Source organism: Ranitomeya imitator, chromosome 1 (genome assembly GCF_032444005.1).
Source record: "Ranitomeya imitator isolate aRanImi1 chromosome 1, aRanImi1.pri, whole genome shotgun sequence".
Classification (NCBI taxonomy): domain Eukaryota; kingdom Metazoa; phylum Chordata; class Amphibia; order Anura; family Dendrobatidae; genus Ranitomeya; species Ranitomeya imitator.
In genome coordinates this window covers 636,843,308-636,862,043 of record NC_091282.1, presented here as the reverse complement: position 1 = coordinate 636,862,043, position 18,736 = coordinate 636,843,308, and the positions used below count along the sequence as shown (strand labels likewise).

General features: G+C 46.1%; 1 protein-coding gene across 2 annotated transcripts in view; it reads left to right on the top strand.

The window, feature by feature from the left end:
• CTSK (cathepsin K) overlaps positions 1–18,736 on the top strand; it is a 74,056-nt gene that overhangs the window by 34,836 nt on the left and 20,484 nt on the right. For both annotated transcript variants that reach the window (XM_069727178.1, XM_069727169.1), the window contains exon 5: positions 5,634–5,852. In XM_069727178.1, coding sequence (XP_069583279.1) covers positions 5,634–5,852 — 219 coding nt within the window. The remainder of the gene's footprint in view (positions 1–5,633; positions 5,853–18,736) is intronic.

Here is an 18,736-nt window from a genome sequence, read left to right as displayed (position 1 = left end):
GAGTATACATGCAATTGAGAGCTACATGATATAAATATTTCCATCACAAGCCCCCCTTAGATATCACTTGCCCTAATCCTAGCCTCCTGTCCCAAAGCGCTGCAACTCTTTTGTGCTGCCGGCGAACTGACGCAAGCCTAGCGCCTACGCCCTACACCGTACAGACTTTTCGCAAATGGGCGGTCAGGAGATCTGTCCCTAACGGGGGTTAGTTGCAATCAGTCTCTTAGTCAATAGCATGTGTAGTGTATTCTTTATCAGGTAGGTCATCTATTCGGTCAGGCAGGGCATCCACAACATCGTTCTGGCTTGGGTGTCAACTTCTGGTAGGGGAGCGTTCTTGCAATGCGATGCATGGAACCTCCAGCTTCACAGAGGTTGGTGTCATCAGCGGCACTTGGACAGGACCATCAGATCTGGGATCGAGTGGTGTTCTCCTTACAAACTTTTTTCACCAACACCCAGTCTCCTGGCTTCAAGGAGTGCGTACCGGACACTGAATCTGGATCTGGCAATGAAGAAAAAACTCGAGAATGGATGTTAGCAAGTTTCTTGGTGAGTTCAATTACATAAGCAGACAAAGTATCATATTACATAGTCAGCTGCTGAGGGAAGAATACCCCTAACCTGGGACTAGACCCAAACAAAATTTCATATGGGGACATCTTTTCTAGGCCTCTGGGAGTGTGCCTTACACTGAGTAGTGTGATTGGGAGTGTCTCATGCCATGGTTTGCGTGTCTCTTGGGCAACTTTCAACATCCTGTTCTTAAGCGTCCCATTCAGTCTATCCACTTTCTCGCTACTCTGGGGATTGTGGGGAGTGCGTAGGCCTAAGTCTGACCCTACTGCTGACCAGATCTCTCGTGTGAGAATTGCTGTGAATGCGGGTCCCTAGTCACTGCCTATCACTTCTGGGACCCCATATCTGCGTATCTCATCTTTGAGAGTAGCTTCTTTGCAGTAGTCTTTGCTGACTGGTTCCTCACTAGGAAAGCTTCTGGCCATCCTGAGAACACGTCCACGACCACAAGAGCATATTCGAATCCTCCACTTGGCGGCATCTGGATGTGGTCTATCTGGATCCTCTGGAAGGGGTACAGAGGTCTGGCAAGATGATGTGTGGGAACTTTCTCCATTCTTCCAGGGTTGCATTTGCCGCAGGTCAGACAGCTGTTAATGAATTTGGCTGTTAGGGTGGAGATCCCTGGACCAAACCAGTAAGCACCAATCAGATCATTCATCTGTGTCTTTGATCTGTGTGTGGGCCCATGTGCCCACTGGACCACCATAGGATACATGCTTCGGGATAAACAGGGTTTGTAGTCCATTGCGTATACCCTTCCTTCTTCATGTGTTGCTCCCTTCTGCATCCAGCATTCCTTCTTGTCCTTTTTGGGGCTTGCTCTTGCAGCTTTTTGAGCAGATCCCAGGACGTTATCTGGTCAGGTTTCTTGTCTTCAGTCGTCATGTAGTAGCCGTTCGGCTCTGCGACCTCTCCCACTTCTCCATTTTGCCTTCCTTTGGCTGCTTCTTTGGCTGCTATATCCGCCATGTTGTTACCCTGTGCCTCTACTGTGTTCAATTTTCCATGTGCTTTGACTTTTAGTACTGCCACCATTTTTTGGAAGTTTGAGTGCATCCAGCAGGTCCTTGATGGCTCCATGATGCTTCACGGCTGTTCTGCTTGCTGTGATGAAGTCTCTTGCAGTCCAGACGGGTCCAGAGTCGTGTGCTATGCCATGCGAGTACCTTGAATCGGTGTATATGTTCGCAGTTTTGCCTTCTGCAATCTGGCAGGCCTTCGTCAACGCTATCAGTTCTGCTTCCTGAGCTGACAGACTAGGCGGCAGACTTCTGGACCACAGGATCTCTTGATTGCTGGTCACTGCACATCCCATGTGGAATCTTCCTTCATCATCTGCAAATCTGGAGCCATCCACATAGAGGATCAGCTCTGGGTTGGTCAGTAGCTCTTCTGCCACCTTAGGTAGTCCTGCTGTTTCCTGTTGCATGATGCTGAAGCAATCATGGTCATCCATCCAGAGCAAATCCAGATCCCTGCGGAAGGTATCATGCAGATTTTGATCAGAATTTTGATCTGAGGGTCCATATCTGTATCCCCCCTTGGGAGTGGGAGTAGAGTGGACGGGTTGACGACTGTGCATCTGGAGATGGTGACATTGTCGGGCAGGAGTAGAGAGCACTGGAAGCGAAGATGCCTGGCGGTGGAGAGATGTTTTGGCTGGGTTTGGTTGAGGATTGCTGAGATGTCATGCGGAGCCAGGATTTCCAATCTGCAATCCAAGAATGATGTCAGCAGTCTTGTCCAGGAGGGTTGGTGCTGCAAATGCTGCTCTCATGCAGGAGGGGGCGTCCCTTGCAACTGGATCCAAGCAAGCTGAAAATTAGCCTGAAGGTCTTGGCTTTTCCCCTGAAGCTGCGTCAGGACTCCAGTAGCAAGGCCTTCTTTTTCCATCAGGTAGAGACGGAATGGCTTCTCGTAGTCAGGTAAGCCTAGTGCTGGCGCTGAGACTACAGAGTCTTTTAACTTCTTGAACGAGCTGAAGGCTGCATCTGTCATGAGGAATGGGGGTTATGTTGACACAGTCATACAGAGGCTGCATTAGGACTGAAGCATCAGGGATCCAGGCTCTGCAATACGAAACTAGACCAAGGAAGGCCTGTAGCGCCTTTGGAGTTGTTGGAGGAACCATCTTCTCCACTGTGGTCTTCCGGTCATCTGTCAGGTGTTTCGTCTGGTAAGCAATACAGTGTCCCTGGAAAGTAATTCGCTTCAGACACCATTTGACATTGTTCTTTGAGACCTTGCAGTGCTGCTCCGCCAGGTAGAGTAGGAGAGACAAGGAATGGGCTTTACACGTGCACAAAGGAGTAGATTGTCCACATATTGTAGCAGGGTTACTTCTGCATGTTCTGTGACCCATTTGGTGAGGACTGTGGACATTGCTTTGCTGAACTGTGAAGGGCTGTTCTGGGCCCGTTATGGCATCACTGTCCATTCGTGCTGTCCCCCCTGGTGCGTTAAGGCAAACAGGTACACTAATATAAAAAGGCTCATATCTCTTGAAGTATATGTCAGATTTAAAAAAATGGGAGCATAGGGAATAAAGAAAAGCAAAAACTGGCCTCTATAGACAGATCTTCTTGAAAATATCATTTTAAGTCTCAGTAAGATAAGTATAAGGCCTCTGAGTTTCTGTACAATGTACAAAAAGCTTTGAATGTTACCCCAAAGCACAAAGGTTGTATGGGAAATGTTATAGTTACAACCACAATTCTCCCCAATATCCTTCAGCTCTTCAGTACAGATGGATATAAAAAAAAGTTTCATTATTTCTGTAATTTCTTGACTGGGTATAGGATATAAAATAACTGTTTTCCACTTAGCAAGATATTTTTTTTGCCTCATTTTCTTTGTTTCTCTGCTTCTATTTTTATTGCATTGAAGTATAACTGTACAGAAAACCTGTCACCAGATCTAAAGTGTCCAGCTTTTGCTCTTATTTTATTTCCTCTGCTCCCCTGTGTATCCTGTTTTTTATTCTTTTTGAACTCACCCTTACGATTTGAAATATGGGACCAGTTGACACCAGATGGCACCTGTCCATGAGAGATGTTGACAGATGGGACTAGGTGACATCTGTCCATCAAAGATGTTGATAGGTGGGACCAGGTAACATCTGTCCAACAGAGATAACAACAGGTACAACCAGGTGGCATCTGCCCATCAGAGATAACGACAAGTGGGACCAGGTGGCATGTGCTCATCAGAGATAGTGACAGGTGGGACCAGGTGGCATGTGCTCATCAGAGATAATGACAGGTGGGACCAAGTGGCATCTGCCCATCAGAGATAACTGGAGATAGGACCAAGTGGCATCTGTCCACCAGAGATAACTGGAGGTGGACCAAGTGGCATCTGTCCATCAGAGATAACGGGAGATGGGAACAAGTGGCATTTGCCCATCAGAGATAACTGGAGATGGGACGAAGTGGCATCTGCTCATCAGAGATAATGACAGGTGGGACCAGGTGGCATCTGCTCATTAGAGATAATGACAGGTGGGACCAGGTGGCATCTGTCTAACAGACATAACAACAAGTATGACGAGGTGCCATGTGCTCTTCAGAGATAATGACAGGTGGGACTAGGTAGCATCTGTCCAACAGAAATAACGACAGGTACAACCAGGTGGCGTCTGCCCATCAGAGATAACGACAGGTGGGACCAGGTGGCATCTGCTCATCAGAGATAATTGGAGATGGGACCAAGTGGCATCTATCCATCAGAGATAACTGGAGGTGGGACCAAGCGGAATTTGCCCAGTAGAGATAACAGGAGGTGGGACCAGGTGGCATCTGCTCATCAGAGATAATGACAGGTGGGACCAAGTGGCATCTGCCCATCAGAGATAACTGTAGATGGGACCAAGTCGCATCTATCCACCAGAGATAATTGGAGGTGAGACCAAGTGGCATCTGTCCATCAGCTATAACGGGAGGTGGGACCAAGTGGCATCTGTCCATCAGAGATAATGAAAAGTTGGACCAAGTGGCATCTTCCCAGTTGAGATAATGTCAGGTGGGACCAGGTGGCAACTGCACAGCAGAGATAACGACAGGTGGTATTATCTTTCCGATTTGCAGAATACTTATAATTAATAAAAGGAGGTTAATTATTTAAGCTCTAGAAAACATCAGGAGATATCTAAATTTTAACCCCAAGGTAGGTTATACAACGAGGCATGTAAAGAATTCCAAAATTCAGATCTTGCCACGAACAGTGATGTTCCTAGTTATAATATATTGTTTTTTTGTGACACTTGCCTTATATCCAGAAACCTCACCAAAATCTGCAGTCATCTGAAATACAAAGGGGTGGCTAACTATAGAAATAAATCATCAGCAAACTTTGCCATCTTGACCTCCACCCTCCCCAACTGCAATGACCTTATACAATATTGTATATTAAAAACATCTCATACCCTGCCTGAGATCCTTATGAAAAATAAAGGGAGGCGAGAGGAAACCCAGAGTATAAATTTGGGCAGTGGGGCTGCTGTATATACCCATAAGCAGGTTGTAAAAGTTACCTATTCTGTCCAACAAAAACCTCCCAACCAGTCCAAACAAATTCTTTCTGAGCATCAAGTGCCAACAAGACTTGGGTGGCCTCCAGGCCGTGGCCAAAGAAGGATCTTATCTAAAATTGCCAAAATTTTACAAATATTGGTCACTGCTGACCTTCTATTGGAGAATGGCCCACCAGTTCCGGAAGAAACCCGTCAACCTGTCTGCCATTATAGTAGAGAGTCATTCCGCCCTACTTAGAATTTTTATCTCGTTTTCCAGTACATCGTATGGTAAAATGTAGGGTGGCACTCAAAAACACAACTCGTCCCACAAAATAACAAGCCCTCCTACAGCTATGGGTACGAAACTATAAAAAGGTTAGGTCTCTTGGAAAAAGAGGAGGGAAAAACGAAAAACGCAAAAATGACAATTTTCCCAATGGAGAATGGGTTCATATATAATTTTATTATATTTTGGGTGTAATTTCAGGGTATTATAATTTATCAGAGGTGACACCATTTGTTCCTTTTGTTTCAGGGTTCCTGTGGGTCATGTTGGGCTTTCAGCTCTGTTGGAGCCTTGGAGGGACAACTGAAGAAAAAGACAAAAAAACTAGTTGTCCTCAGCCCCCAAAACCTTGTAGATTGTGTCACGAAGAATGATGGATGTGGAGGAGGATATATGACCAACGCTTTCGAGTACGTGCGAGATAATAAAGGCATCGACTCAGAGGCTGCCTATCCTTATATGGGGCAGGTGAGTACAGCTGATGGCCATGCGGGTTGTTCATCAATGTGAATTACAACTTTTACAGGCGTCACTCAGCTTTATGACACCACTGAGACCTGACAAATCTGTATACTTAAAGGGTATGTCTACCTTTTCAGCGCCATTGTGTACTTGATTTATAATTATAATTTACGCACAAAGGTTGAGTCTGTGCACATACAAACATACATTACTGATCGTGAGTTACATCCTGTATTATACCCCAGAGCTGCACTCACTATTCTGCTGGTGCAGTCACTGTGTACATAAATTACATTACTGTTGCTGTACTGATCCTGAGTTACATCCTGTATTATACTCCAGAGCTGCACTCACTATTCTGCTGGTGCAGTCACTGTGTACATAAATTACATTACTGTTGCTGTACTGATCCTGAGTTACATCCTGTATTATACTCCAGAGCTGCACTCACTAGTCTGCTGGTGCAGTCACTGTGTACATACATTACATTACTGATCCTGTACTGATCCTGAGTTACATCCTATATTATACCCCAGAGCTGCACTCACTATTCTGCGGGTGAAGTCTCTGTGTACATAAATAACATTACTGTTGCTGTACTGATCCTGAGTTACATCCTGTATTATACTCCAGAGCTGCACTCACTATTCTGCTGGTGCAGTCTCTGTGTACATAAATAACATTACTGTTTCTGTACTGATCCTGAGTTACATCCTGTATTATACTCCAGAGCTGCACTCACTATTCTGCTGGTGCAGTCACTGTGTACATAAATTACATTACTGTCACGACTCATTTGTCAGGTGGCCCGGGACCAGGGGACCTTTCCCTGTGCATAAGTTTAGGCCATGTGAAAACACAGGAAAACATTAAAAACATTCAATCTAGATTTTACTACTCAAAAAAATGTTTTAAAAATGTTTTTTTAAACTTAAGGAAATGAATGAAAACGAAGGTTCTTAGCGCATAAATTGGCCAATTCATGTATGCCCATCAACCACGGCAAGGTGGCCTCCTTCTGATGGGTCCCTACTCTACTGTACATGTCTTCTCTCGGACTATCAAAATACAATTATTGACACTCATATCTTCTCCCGGGTTTAGCCTACAATTTATGGGCAGGTAGAACTGTGGTTGATGGGCATACATGAATTGGCCAGTTTATGCGTTAAGAACCTTCATTTTCATTCACTTCCGTAAGTTTAAAAAAAAAAAAAAAAATAATAATTTTTTTGAAAAAATTTTTTGAGTTGCAAAGTCTAGATTGAATGTTTTTCATTTTTGTCTGTGTTTTCACATGGCCTAAACTTATGCATAGTGCTGCTGTTTTCTTTTTACTATATAATGCAGTCTGGCAGCTTGCACATGTTCACACTTAGGAGGTGCTGGTCTTGTTTTTCTGTATATTTGACCTTTCCCTGTCGCTAACACTAGGGAGTGCCCTAGCTCACCCTATTCCCCTGGATACTTCTGAAGGTGAAGATGCCGGGGCCTCCACCCTTGCCTTATTTCCTGTATCCGCCCTCCGTCTGTTCTCTTCCCCCACCCAGGTAAGAGGGGTGCTTCTGTGCACCACAGTACACTAACCCAACAAATAAGGCTACACAAGGGTAAACAAACAAGGGTAAACTGAAAATACCAGGCATACAAATATGATATCATATATGACAGAGGAATGCACCGTGGAGTGAGGGACGGGGTAAAAACAAAGTAAAGGAGGGAAGGGAACTACCACTCTTACAAACCCACACAAAAGTCACAGATAACTCCTCCAAACTCCTTTTCATATGAAAACACCTCTCCTCCTAAGCCATGCAGAAAATGCTAGCTCTGACGTGGGGTTGAATCAGGACCCAGATTATAAAGGGGATGGGAGTGGCTAACCAAGCTCAGCTGAGAACTCAGTGTTTCCAACATGGCCGATTATCCCCTGTTCTATCAAAAGAATGAAACACCATTAAAATGAAGGAGAAGTGCTTCTTCTCTGGCAGGAGTAGGAGCAATCAGACACTGCGGTCCTCTGTTGCGGTAACCCCGTGATAATTTCTAATCCTGTACTGATCCCGTGTTACATCTTTTATTATACTCCAGAGCTGCACTCACTATTCTGCTGGTGCAGTCACTGTGTACATACATTACTGATCCTGTAGTGATCCTGAGTTACATCCTGTATTCTATTCCAGAGCTGCACTCACTATTCTGCTGGTGCAGTCACTGTGTACATACATTACATTACTGATCCTGTACTGATCCTGAGTTACATCTGGATCGCCCCACCAGGGCAGCGGGGTACTCGGTACCGGTTCCAGTCTTAAAGGTGATGTCACGGTGGCTGCGACCCGGTCTGTGGCCCTGGGCACCTAATTAAAGTGAAAGGTCTTTAAAGGGATTTGCAATGTCTATTGTTCGTGACGCCACCTGTGGTATTCGGTCAGTAAGGACCAACGCTGCTTAAAGGGGTCCTCTGGGGTGATGTTGTTGCAGCAAGATTGTAACGCTTCCCACAGGTGAAGCGGGGTCCCCAGGGCTCCCAAGGTGTGTGGCAAAGATGGTGTATGCCGATGAATAAGTGGAGGACACAGAGTTTGCAGTCTTTTACCTGGTTTACTGATGGTAGCAGTCCTCAGTCCAGGGTACTAGGTGTAGGGTAGCTTAAAGCTTGCTGACAGAGTCCCCTCCTGTCCTAAGACAGATGTCTGTATGATAGGCAGTTTGAGCCTGTTTATAGGATCTCTTAGATGACCCGGCTCTTAGGGTTACTGCTTCACTTCAGACTTGTTACAGGCAATTGACATATAGTACTATGGACTCCGGTTCTATCACGCATCCTGGAGAACAACACGATCTCGGGCTCCCGATACTGGGCTTCTGCGCTCTGGCTCTGAGGGTGTCCTTCCGCTGTTCTCCCCTGAGCCCTTTCCTCCACTGTGCTTCTTCTGTTATGATCCGGTGACCTTGGAGCTGCATGAGAACTTTCACTGGAGAAAGTGGCCACTATACTGACCGCAATCCTGAACTTAACACTGCAACTAGAAGTAGCCGTGGAGTGTACCTAACACACCTAGACACCTCGTCACAGCCGGAGGACTAAATACCCCTAAAGATGGAAATCGGAATACTATCTTGCCTCAGAGAAAATCCCCAAAGGATAGACAGCCCCCCACAAATATTGGCGGTGAGTCGGAGAGGAAAACACATGCACAGGCAGAAAAAACAGGATTTAGCACAGGAGGCCACTCTAGCTAGATAGGACAGGATAGGACAGAGTTCTGTGCGGTCAGTATTAAAACCCTTCAAAAAATCCACAGCAGAATATACAAAAAACTTCCTACATCTAACTAAAGATGTAGGAGTGTATATCTGCAACTCCAGTGAATCCTACAAACAGAGCAGGAATAAACTGAAACAAGCACACAGCAGTGTGCCACAGATACAAAAACAAAACACTTATCTTTGCTGAATTTGGCAGCAAGCAGGAGAAGCCAGAAAGAGATCCAACACTTCACAAGGAACATTGACAACTGGCAAGGGCTAAAGGATCCTGCACACCTAAATATCCCAGTCAGAATTGCAATTATCCGACACACCTGGCCAGGACTGCGAGTCAGAGACAACTGCATTCCCACCAACAACCACTGGAGGGAACCCAAGAGCAGAATTCACAACATTCCTCCCTCTAAGCTCCTTCACAATTCAACTTTTTCAGTAATCCTCTTTCCAGGGGTAGCAGCTCCCTCGTGGCTGCTCGGCCCCTATGTCTGCTCCAGACGTCCTTCTACTCCCAGACTCACTACAAACTGACTGGCTCCTCCTCCAGACCAGGATACATATAGCTAAGGGACGCTCCCCTGAATCCGGGTTCAGAGCTCCCCCTCCTGGCCTAGATTCAGATGTGTTGAATGTAAGTGCCTTACCTGAAAGAATCCCCCTTGCCTCCAAGCATGACATCAACCTCCCCAAAGGGAAGGCAACATCACTGCAGCAACTGGCTACCTGTAGATCTTTTATTATAAAAATGAAAAACATAATAATAATAACAGAAACAAAACAGAAATATCAGCCAGAAAAATAATCAGTATAATGAACACTGGTCCAGCCGCTCATTCTTTCCTCACACATTTTATACATATATACTGATTAATAGCTAATATTAAGTACTTTCACCTTCGGTCACCAAACAAAATAATAACAAACAAATAAACAATATCAAAAAACAAAACAAATAAACAATAGCAAACATAAACTATATACCGTATTTTTTGGACTATAAGACGCACCGGACTATAAGACGCACCCAGGTTTTAGAGGTGGAAAATAGGGAAAAAAAATATTTGCAGCAAAAAAAGTGGTAAAATATTTAATAACATAAATAACATTCTATTATATGTGGTGTTATTATATATAATAGTGTGTTATGTTGGAAGTTACGAGTAGAAGATGGTGCTGCGGGACCAGTGTGGTGTCTGTAAAGTACTATATGAAGACGCTGGAGGGTGAGTATAAGATTGGGGGCACAGGGCTTATATTGAAAGCACCACTCCAGCACTGAAAAATAACACTGGAGTGCTGCTTTAAGAACCCATGGGAGAACTATAACTCCCAGCCTGTCCTGCAGATCCTATGACATGCTGGGAGTTATAGTTCACCACAGGAGTGGCAGAGTGCTTTATTGTGTGTTGTAGTGACTAACCTTTTAATTCATAGTTGTTCTGGCTGTGCAGGTCCTACAGCCAGCCAGCCACACTGTGGTGTGGTAAAGAGCTGGAGCATCCCATGACTGCACAGCCCTCCCTCTTGCTGCCTCTTCACAGCACAGGTCATAAGAGGAAGCCAGCAGATTCTAGGGCGGTGTCTGAAGGACCTGTGATGACATCAGAAGAGGGAGGACTCTGTGCCGTCATGTGATGCTCCAGCCCACCCTCTTTATGACATCACACAGGTCCTTATGCCTCAGCATCCAGCACAGCCCAGCAGGAATGCAGTGATCTTGTCCCCTATGGCCCCTGCTGCTGCCCCCTCCTCCACAAGACACACAGATCTCCCCAGCTGCTGCATGACATGAGGGTATTCGTGATGCCCATGAATTTCCCTTAAACAAACCAGTATCTTTAAACCCCTAAAGCCCTCCTTCAGAACCATATTCTACCCCATGCCCAAATGACTACTCATCAAACATTTATTTGGATAAATTGGCCACAGCAGCCTTTATTAACATTCAAACATAACAGTTTATTTATTTAACATTAAACCCCGGAGAGGGCGGTCCTCGAAGCCCCAACAAGTAACCAACTCAGGTCAAATATCCATAATTTGGCCTCCAGGTCGCGTCTTGCTTCTATCCGCTAGGCACCAGCTCAGAGACGCTTAGAGGCTCATCCGGCCAATATCCGCCAAAGTACGGTGGCGGCACGGTGGCGCAGTGGTTAGCACTGCAGCCTTGCAGCGCTGGAGTCCTGGGTTCGAACCCCACCAAGGACAACATCTGCAAAGAGTTTGTATGTTCTCTCCGTGTTTGCGTGGGTTTCCTCCGGGCACTCCGGCTTCCTCCCACATTCCAAAGACATACTGATAGGGAATTTAGATTGTGAGCCCCTTCGGGGACAGTGATAATGTATGCAAACTGTAAAGCGCTGCGGAATATGTTAGCGCTATATAAAAATAAAGATTATTATTATTATTATTATAAGTACCCATGGCCCCAGTCATCTCAACCGTGTAACCACCATATTTCCCTTCCATTTTAAAACCACACCAGGGGGAGTCCAGGACTTAAAATTCCCCCCCCCCTCCGAGCAGCCATTTATTGGCACCACCAACTTCGAGGACCTCCTCCCCTCCACCTTGCTGCCGCAACAAAGCACACCCAGAGAACGCATACGACGACCCGGCCAAATCCTTATGAAGCTTACCGCAAACCCTTGCCACAATTCCCCGCTCTTACACATAAACCAAAATTATCTCAAAATTAAGGGAGGGTGGGTGGGAGCTTGTTTCTCTGCTAAGAGGGCACCAAAAATGGTTGCTCCTCTAATATGGATGCCCCCATTTATACTAGCCCCCCCGGGCTCCACCCTATTCCCACCTACTTTCCCCATAGCCCAATCCTAGACCAAAAATTCAAATCTACTACCCCCTTCATCCTAACCCACTTCTTTTCGTTCACTCCCTATGGTCCCTCTCAACCCTGTCATGTCGTCCTCCCTTAAGGGCCTGCGGCCCAGTATGTCCTCACTGGAATCCAGTGCTGGGGAAACCATGTGTGTCCCTATTTAATTGAGGGATTATTCATTTCCTGCTCCTGCTCACTGCTCAGCTGACAGGTGGGCAGGGAAGTGGCTAATGAATATTCACTGCACTTTAATCATCGGGAACACATGGTTTCCCCAGATTCTGGGCAGCTGGGACATTTTTCTGCCTCCTGCAAGTGGGATCACAGTGGATCCCACTCGCCACTGCCCCCTCCCCACATGATACATCCGAACCATAAGACGCACCCACACTTTCCTCCCAAATTTGGAGGGAAAAAAGTGCATCTTATGGTCCGAAAAATACGGTACATAAAAAAAAATTTTGTTTTTATTTTACTTTTTTTTTTATATAATGTTTTAATTTTTTAGTTTATTTTTTTATTTTAAATAAAATAACCACAAACTGTACAAATATATACAGTACTAAGCTAACCATCACCCCACACTCAAGCCTACCATTCCCAACCCCTGACCTGAGAGCTGGTCCTGTGTCTCATGCCTCTCTCCATGTCCAACGTCCATAGGCCAGATCAGGCAGCGCCAGTTTTTCCCCAAAACACCCCAGTGTCCCATAGTCCCTCAAGATAAACCCACCTGCAGCCCTACATCACTGTATACCGATGAAATAAAACAAAAATCTACAGTGTCAGCAGCAGCCCACCACCAGGAAAGGAGATGATCAGACTAGGGCATACTAAAAGAAAACCCCTCCAGAGGAGAGCGGCCCTCCGTGCGCCCAGTCTCTCATACTCCAGAGAGCGCACCTTCACCAGGTCACCGAGTATGGTCCTAAACACATCGTCCACTGGGAGGATTTTCCGTTGCGTTGATACTAAGCACAGTTCATTCCATGTGTGATACCTAACCACTGCGCTAACTGGAAATAAGGTGTAGCGGTCCTGACCACCAAGGTCTACGAATTCTCCGTTGGCCCATTCCGCATAGGAGAGACCGGTCAGCCGAGACCAGCCAATGGAGGCTCACACCTTGTTGTACACCTCTGTGTTGAAGGAACAACGAAGCAGGAAGTGGTCCATGCTTTACAGCATGGTACCACAATGCTCCCGAGGACAGTTCCTGTCCTCAGAGCTCCTACACTTCCGATTGTCCCTCACACACAGTTTCCAATGGAAGCAGCACCAAGCCAAGTTCCAAAACTTCGAGGGGATCCTGATAGAATTCAAAAGATGCAAACCCACCCCAAGATCCCTACTTGGGCAATCCCTGAGCACTAGAGGCCTCTGGAAATGGGTCAACAGAACTATATTGTCAATGAGTTTTTTTGGCAGAGTCCTGATCTCCCACATTCCCAGAGCCCACCAGCGAATTACCTTCAGAACCAATGTAGTGTAAGCTGGAAGATGTCCATGCGGTGTGCGAAGATCCTTCACTTGCCCTCCTGTCTCCCATTCCTGGAAGAAAGGCTGAAACCATCCCCTACAGGAGAATACCCACGGAGGAGCCCTCTCTTTCCAGAGGTTTGCAATATTGATCTTAATGAAGGTATCCACAAGGAATACCACAGAGTTGACCATACGATACGATACGATACGATACACTTTATTGATCCCGTGGGAAATTATGGTATCACAGCAGCACAACTTAAATCATAAAAATCATAAAGGAATTACATAGTTGACATGACAGTGGAGTTGACAGAAAAACATTACACATTATACATTAGAATAGGACATACACAACGAGTGAACTGAAAAGTAGAGAAATAAGTAGACATTCACCTTGGTGGTTTAACCCTAATGTTATTATTGTACATTCCCATGGCAGTTGGCACAAACGATTTCCTATATTTTTCCTTCTTACACCTCAGAAGTATTAGCCGGTTACTGAAGGTGCTCTTCTGTCTCATGAATAGCTCATATAATGGATGTGCATTGTTGTTCATAATTGTCATACACTTTTTCAGAGTTCTTCTCTCCACTACCTCCCCAAAAGAGTCCAGCTTGCAGCCCACAGCAGAACTTGCCTTCTTAATAATATTCAGCTTATTAGCATCAGAGGCCCGCACACTACTAACCCAGCACGTGATTGCAAAAAAGATGGCACTTGCCACTACAGATTGGTAGAACATTTCTAACATTTTGCTACACACATTAAAAGACCTCAGTTTCCTTAGGAAATACAGTCTGCTCATCCCCTTCTTGTAGACAAACTCTGAGTGACATCTCCAGTCCAGTTTGCTATCCAAATGGACCCCCAAATATTTGTAACTCTCCACCTGCTCTACCTCCTGACCAGCAATAGTGATCGGTAAGCATTCCAACTTAATCCTGCTATAGTTGGCCACCAACCCCTTAGTTTTCTTAACATTTAGTTGTAGATAGTTACCATTGCACCAATCCATGAAATTCGACACCACCCTTCTGTATTCCTCATCCCCCCCCCCCCCCGATCTCCCCTAATACATCCCACAACCACAGAGTCATCTGAAAATTTTTGAAGGTGGCAAAGTTCAGATTTATACTGAAAGTCTGAAGTATACAGTGTGAATAGAAAGGGCGCAAGCACCGTTCCCTGGGGGGCACCTACACTGCTCAGTAATCTGCTTGACACCACTGCTCCCATCTGTACAAACTGTGGCCGATCTGATAGGTAGTCAGTTATCCAATTTCTCATCCCCTCCTCAACCTTCATATCAGTCATCTTTTTGTGTAGTAAAAGTGGCTGCAGGGAGTTAAATGCACTCGAGAAATCGAAGAACATCGCTCGCACCATGGAACCCTCCTAGTCTCCTCGTACAGTAAGTAACCTCCTTCTTGACCAGGTTCAGTCTTTTCCCACATAACAGTTGGAAGAACAAACTGTAGACCCAAGTCCAGAGAAACTCCAGCAAGATGCACACACTGCCCAGCTAAATCAGTAAATGGAGCAGGTAAGTTTTGATCAGGTTTACCCTTTCCCTTAGGGTCAAAGACCAACCCTTCCATTGGTTCACCTGAGTGGCGATCTCTAGCCTGCTGTCCCAATTTTGTTTGGGGTAATCCCCTTGGCCAAATTCGATGACAAGGACTTTTGCAGAGACTTTGGGTCCTGGAAGGGTGTCCGGGAGATCAAAACCAGGATCTCCTCCTCCCAGCCAGAGACTCACACTTATCGCAATTGATCTTGGACCCAGATGCCTCCGAGTAGTGATCTACCTCTGACATCAGCCACCCTGCCTCCTCGCGAGAGGAAACAAAAACAGTGACATCATCGGCATACGCCACCACCCTCAGAATCGCTTTCGGTGCTGCCTGGTCCATCCCGATCCCGGCCAACAGTCCACGCTCCACCCTCCTAAGAAGTGGGTTAATCGCAAACATGTACAGCAGTGGGCTCAAGTGACAACCCTAGCGAACACCAGACCAAACCTCAAAAGAGCTGCCAGTCCAACTGTTCACAAACGGGAAACTCTGCCCCACTCACTGCACAAGGTCTTAAGCCAATCAACAACACAAGCCCCCCCCCCCCCCCCGGCAGGCCATATCTCAGGAAGAGCGACCAGAGATACTCGTAATTAACTCGATCAAACGCTTTTGCCTGGCCCAGTGACAGCATGTACCCCTTTCAGTGACCAGCCCTACCCTGCTCCACTGCCTTTTGGACACAGAGCACAGCACTAAATGTGCTGCGGCCTGGAACAGAGTAATGCTGGGCCTCCGAAAGGAGTTGGGGTGCAAATTTCACCAGCCAATTAAACAGCACCTTTGCCAGAACCTTCCTGTCTGCATTGAGAAGCGTTATGGAACGTCAATTCTCAATGCAAGATGGGTCCTTACCCTTTGACAAGATGATCAGGGCAGACCTCCTCAGTGAATTTGGTAGAGTGCCAGAGGAAAGACACTCATTGAATACCTCAGTCAAGAGGGGAACCAAAGCGTACTTAAAGGTCTTATAGAATCCAATGTTAAGCCATCTGGACCAGGCGATTTTTTTTTTTTTGGGCAAGCCCTTCAATCGCCAACTTAACTTCCTCTTCCCTGATCACTTCTGTCAAAACGTCAAGAGAGAGAGATCTACCCCTGGTTCCAGGACTGCTTCAGCCAGGAAAGCCGACATCTCATCCCAAATCAAGATCCCTCCTCCCCAAGGGGTGCAACTAGAAGGATCTGACAACCTCCGGGATCCCTGATCTGGATCGCCTCACAGACCCCGCAGTGTCGACCAGTCCTGTAACTACTTTACTATTCACTGACATCTTGCAGTTTCTGTAAGGGTCAGGCGAGCGGTACTTCCTGTAATCCCTCTCAAAAACCAAAGATGCGTGTCTATCGTATGGACACCTCACAAGCAAAGATTGCACTCTGGAGATCTCCTTGCGGCCATCTCCAGTTAAGACAAGATGCTCGAGTTTTCTCTTCAGACGCTGATACAGGTGGAACCTGCTCAGACTCCTGAGACTCGAAAGCTGGCAGAAGAATCTCGCCACCCTTTCCTTGAACATCTCCCACCACTCTGACTTACTACTACAAAGATCCAGTAAGAGTACCTGGCTCTGAAGAAAATCCTCAAAGGACTCTCTTATCTCTGCTTCTTCCAAGTGAGATGAATTGAGCCTCCAAAAGCCTCTTCCCATCTGGAGGGTCTCTGTAACATTCAGAGAAATCAAAATTAAACAGTGGCCGGAGAACTCCATCTCAACAACAGACACTGCTGAAGAGACAGCTTCCTCCTTTAAATAAAACCTATCTATTCTGGACCTACAGTTACCTCTATGATAGGTGAACCCCTCGTGGCCTGGGGTCTGCTGAATGTGAGCATCCACCAGACGAGCCTCACTAGCTATACTATTAAGGGTGATGCTATCATAAGTCAGCTTGTCTCTGGAACTTCCTCTATCTCGGGGCCTAGTGACAGTATTGAAGTCCCCTCCAAAGACAACCTGCCGACTTGTAAAAACACTTCCAGTCCCACTTAGATTGGGTACCATAGATGTTAATGAGCTGGAGCTCTTGTCCCTTCACAAGGACATCTATGATCAGGCACCTCCCCATTTCTAACTCAATAACCCGTTGGCATTCCACCGGTGCAGTAAAAAGGACCGCCACTTCGCTATACAGCTCGACCGCAAGAGACCAGTAGGAGTGCCGAGTCTCCACTCCTTCTTAGCTTTAAACATGTCTGCCATTTTTGGCAGCCTGGTCTCTTGCAAAAAGAAAATGTCAGCTTCAACTCGGCTGAGAAAATCAAAGGCTGCATTTGATTTTATGCTGGCGACATTAATGGACGCCAGCGTCAACGGAGTGGATACCGCCATCATTGGTGATTGAGTTAGATGGCTTTCTTCTTCCCACTCCCCTTATCCTCTGCCTCAGAGGAGGAATCCTTCTCCCTCTTTAATGACATAGAGTTGTCCATTCCCACGTGTTTTTTCTTTTAATCGTCCTTGTCTCCAGACTCTGGGCCAGTCCCTCCCTCCAAGGACCTTACATTCCCAGAAGAAGGAGACTCGCCACACCCTGAAAGCCCCACCGAAGCCAGAACCTCACCCTCAGCTTCCTCCTCAGAGGAAAAGATGTTCTCAAGGGCTAGGAACCGGTTAGAAAGACCAACCAGAGGGGATTTTTCCTTCCTTAGGTACCTTGTGTCAGAGTGAGAGAAGATGATGTTTTATCTCCCTTCTTTCTCTTCTTTTAGGTGCTGAGCTTACGCTTGTCCTCTAGCCACTGCCTATTATCCTCATCCATACTTTCATAATGGGAGGATTCAGAGGCAGTGGCGCTTTCCTCCCTGTGAATCCTCCTGACCTCCTCATCCAACTCATCATCCCTCGGGGCCTCAGCAGCAAGACTAGCATCCAGGACAGGGGCCGCCCTAGTAGCCAGGGGCTTGCCCAGCTCCCTATCCTGTCTGCGCTTGTCTAGATGCCTCAGCTGGGCAGGCTTCTTTTTATTGCTTTTCCTCTTTGGCTCTTCAGCTCCCTCACCACTGCTAGTCCCTTTCCCAGCAGAATCATCCTCACAGCTTTCTCCCTCCAGGGTCACGACTGCATTAGCAAAGGAGCGAGGACAACGGCTAAATGGGTGACCTAACTCACCACACAGGTGGCACCTAATCTCCACACAAGATGCCCGATATCCCCACACAGTGCACATTTCTGCACAGTGCAGTTTGCACTGAAGTGTGTGGGGTCAGAAACCAAAAAACACCAAGCGCACAACTAATAAATTGTATAAAATAGGTGTCAGCCGGGGTGCAAAAAGTGGCCAATGTACAACCAGAAAAAAAAAAGAGAAAAAGGAGCCACTATATATATATGCACACCACGGACATATGAAACAACAATAACTCATATAAAGTAACAAGAATTTTATTGGCAAACCACACAAAGAAAATTTAAAACATAATTAAAAACAATGCATATAAACAACTTGGTCCCTCCGTTATTATAAACATATAGTGTTATAGTATACAATCATATGCCTGCAAAACAATGTAAAGGGAAAACCTATCCCCTGGCTCATGAGGTCAAAATGGGGACATACCCAAAACCTGGACACAAATACTGACTGCCCTGAGCCACCAAACTGATGGAAAAGTGCATGCAAAAGAGCGGAAAACAGTAGCTAACTGCACAATAACATAGTGACCTACAAGCGATCACTCATAACGGACGCATGGGGGAAAAACCCCAAACAAGAAACA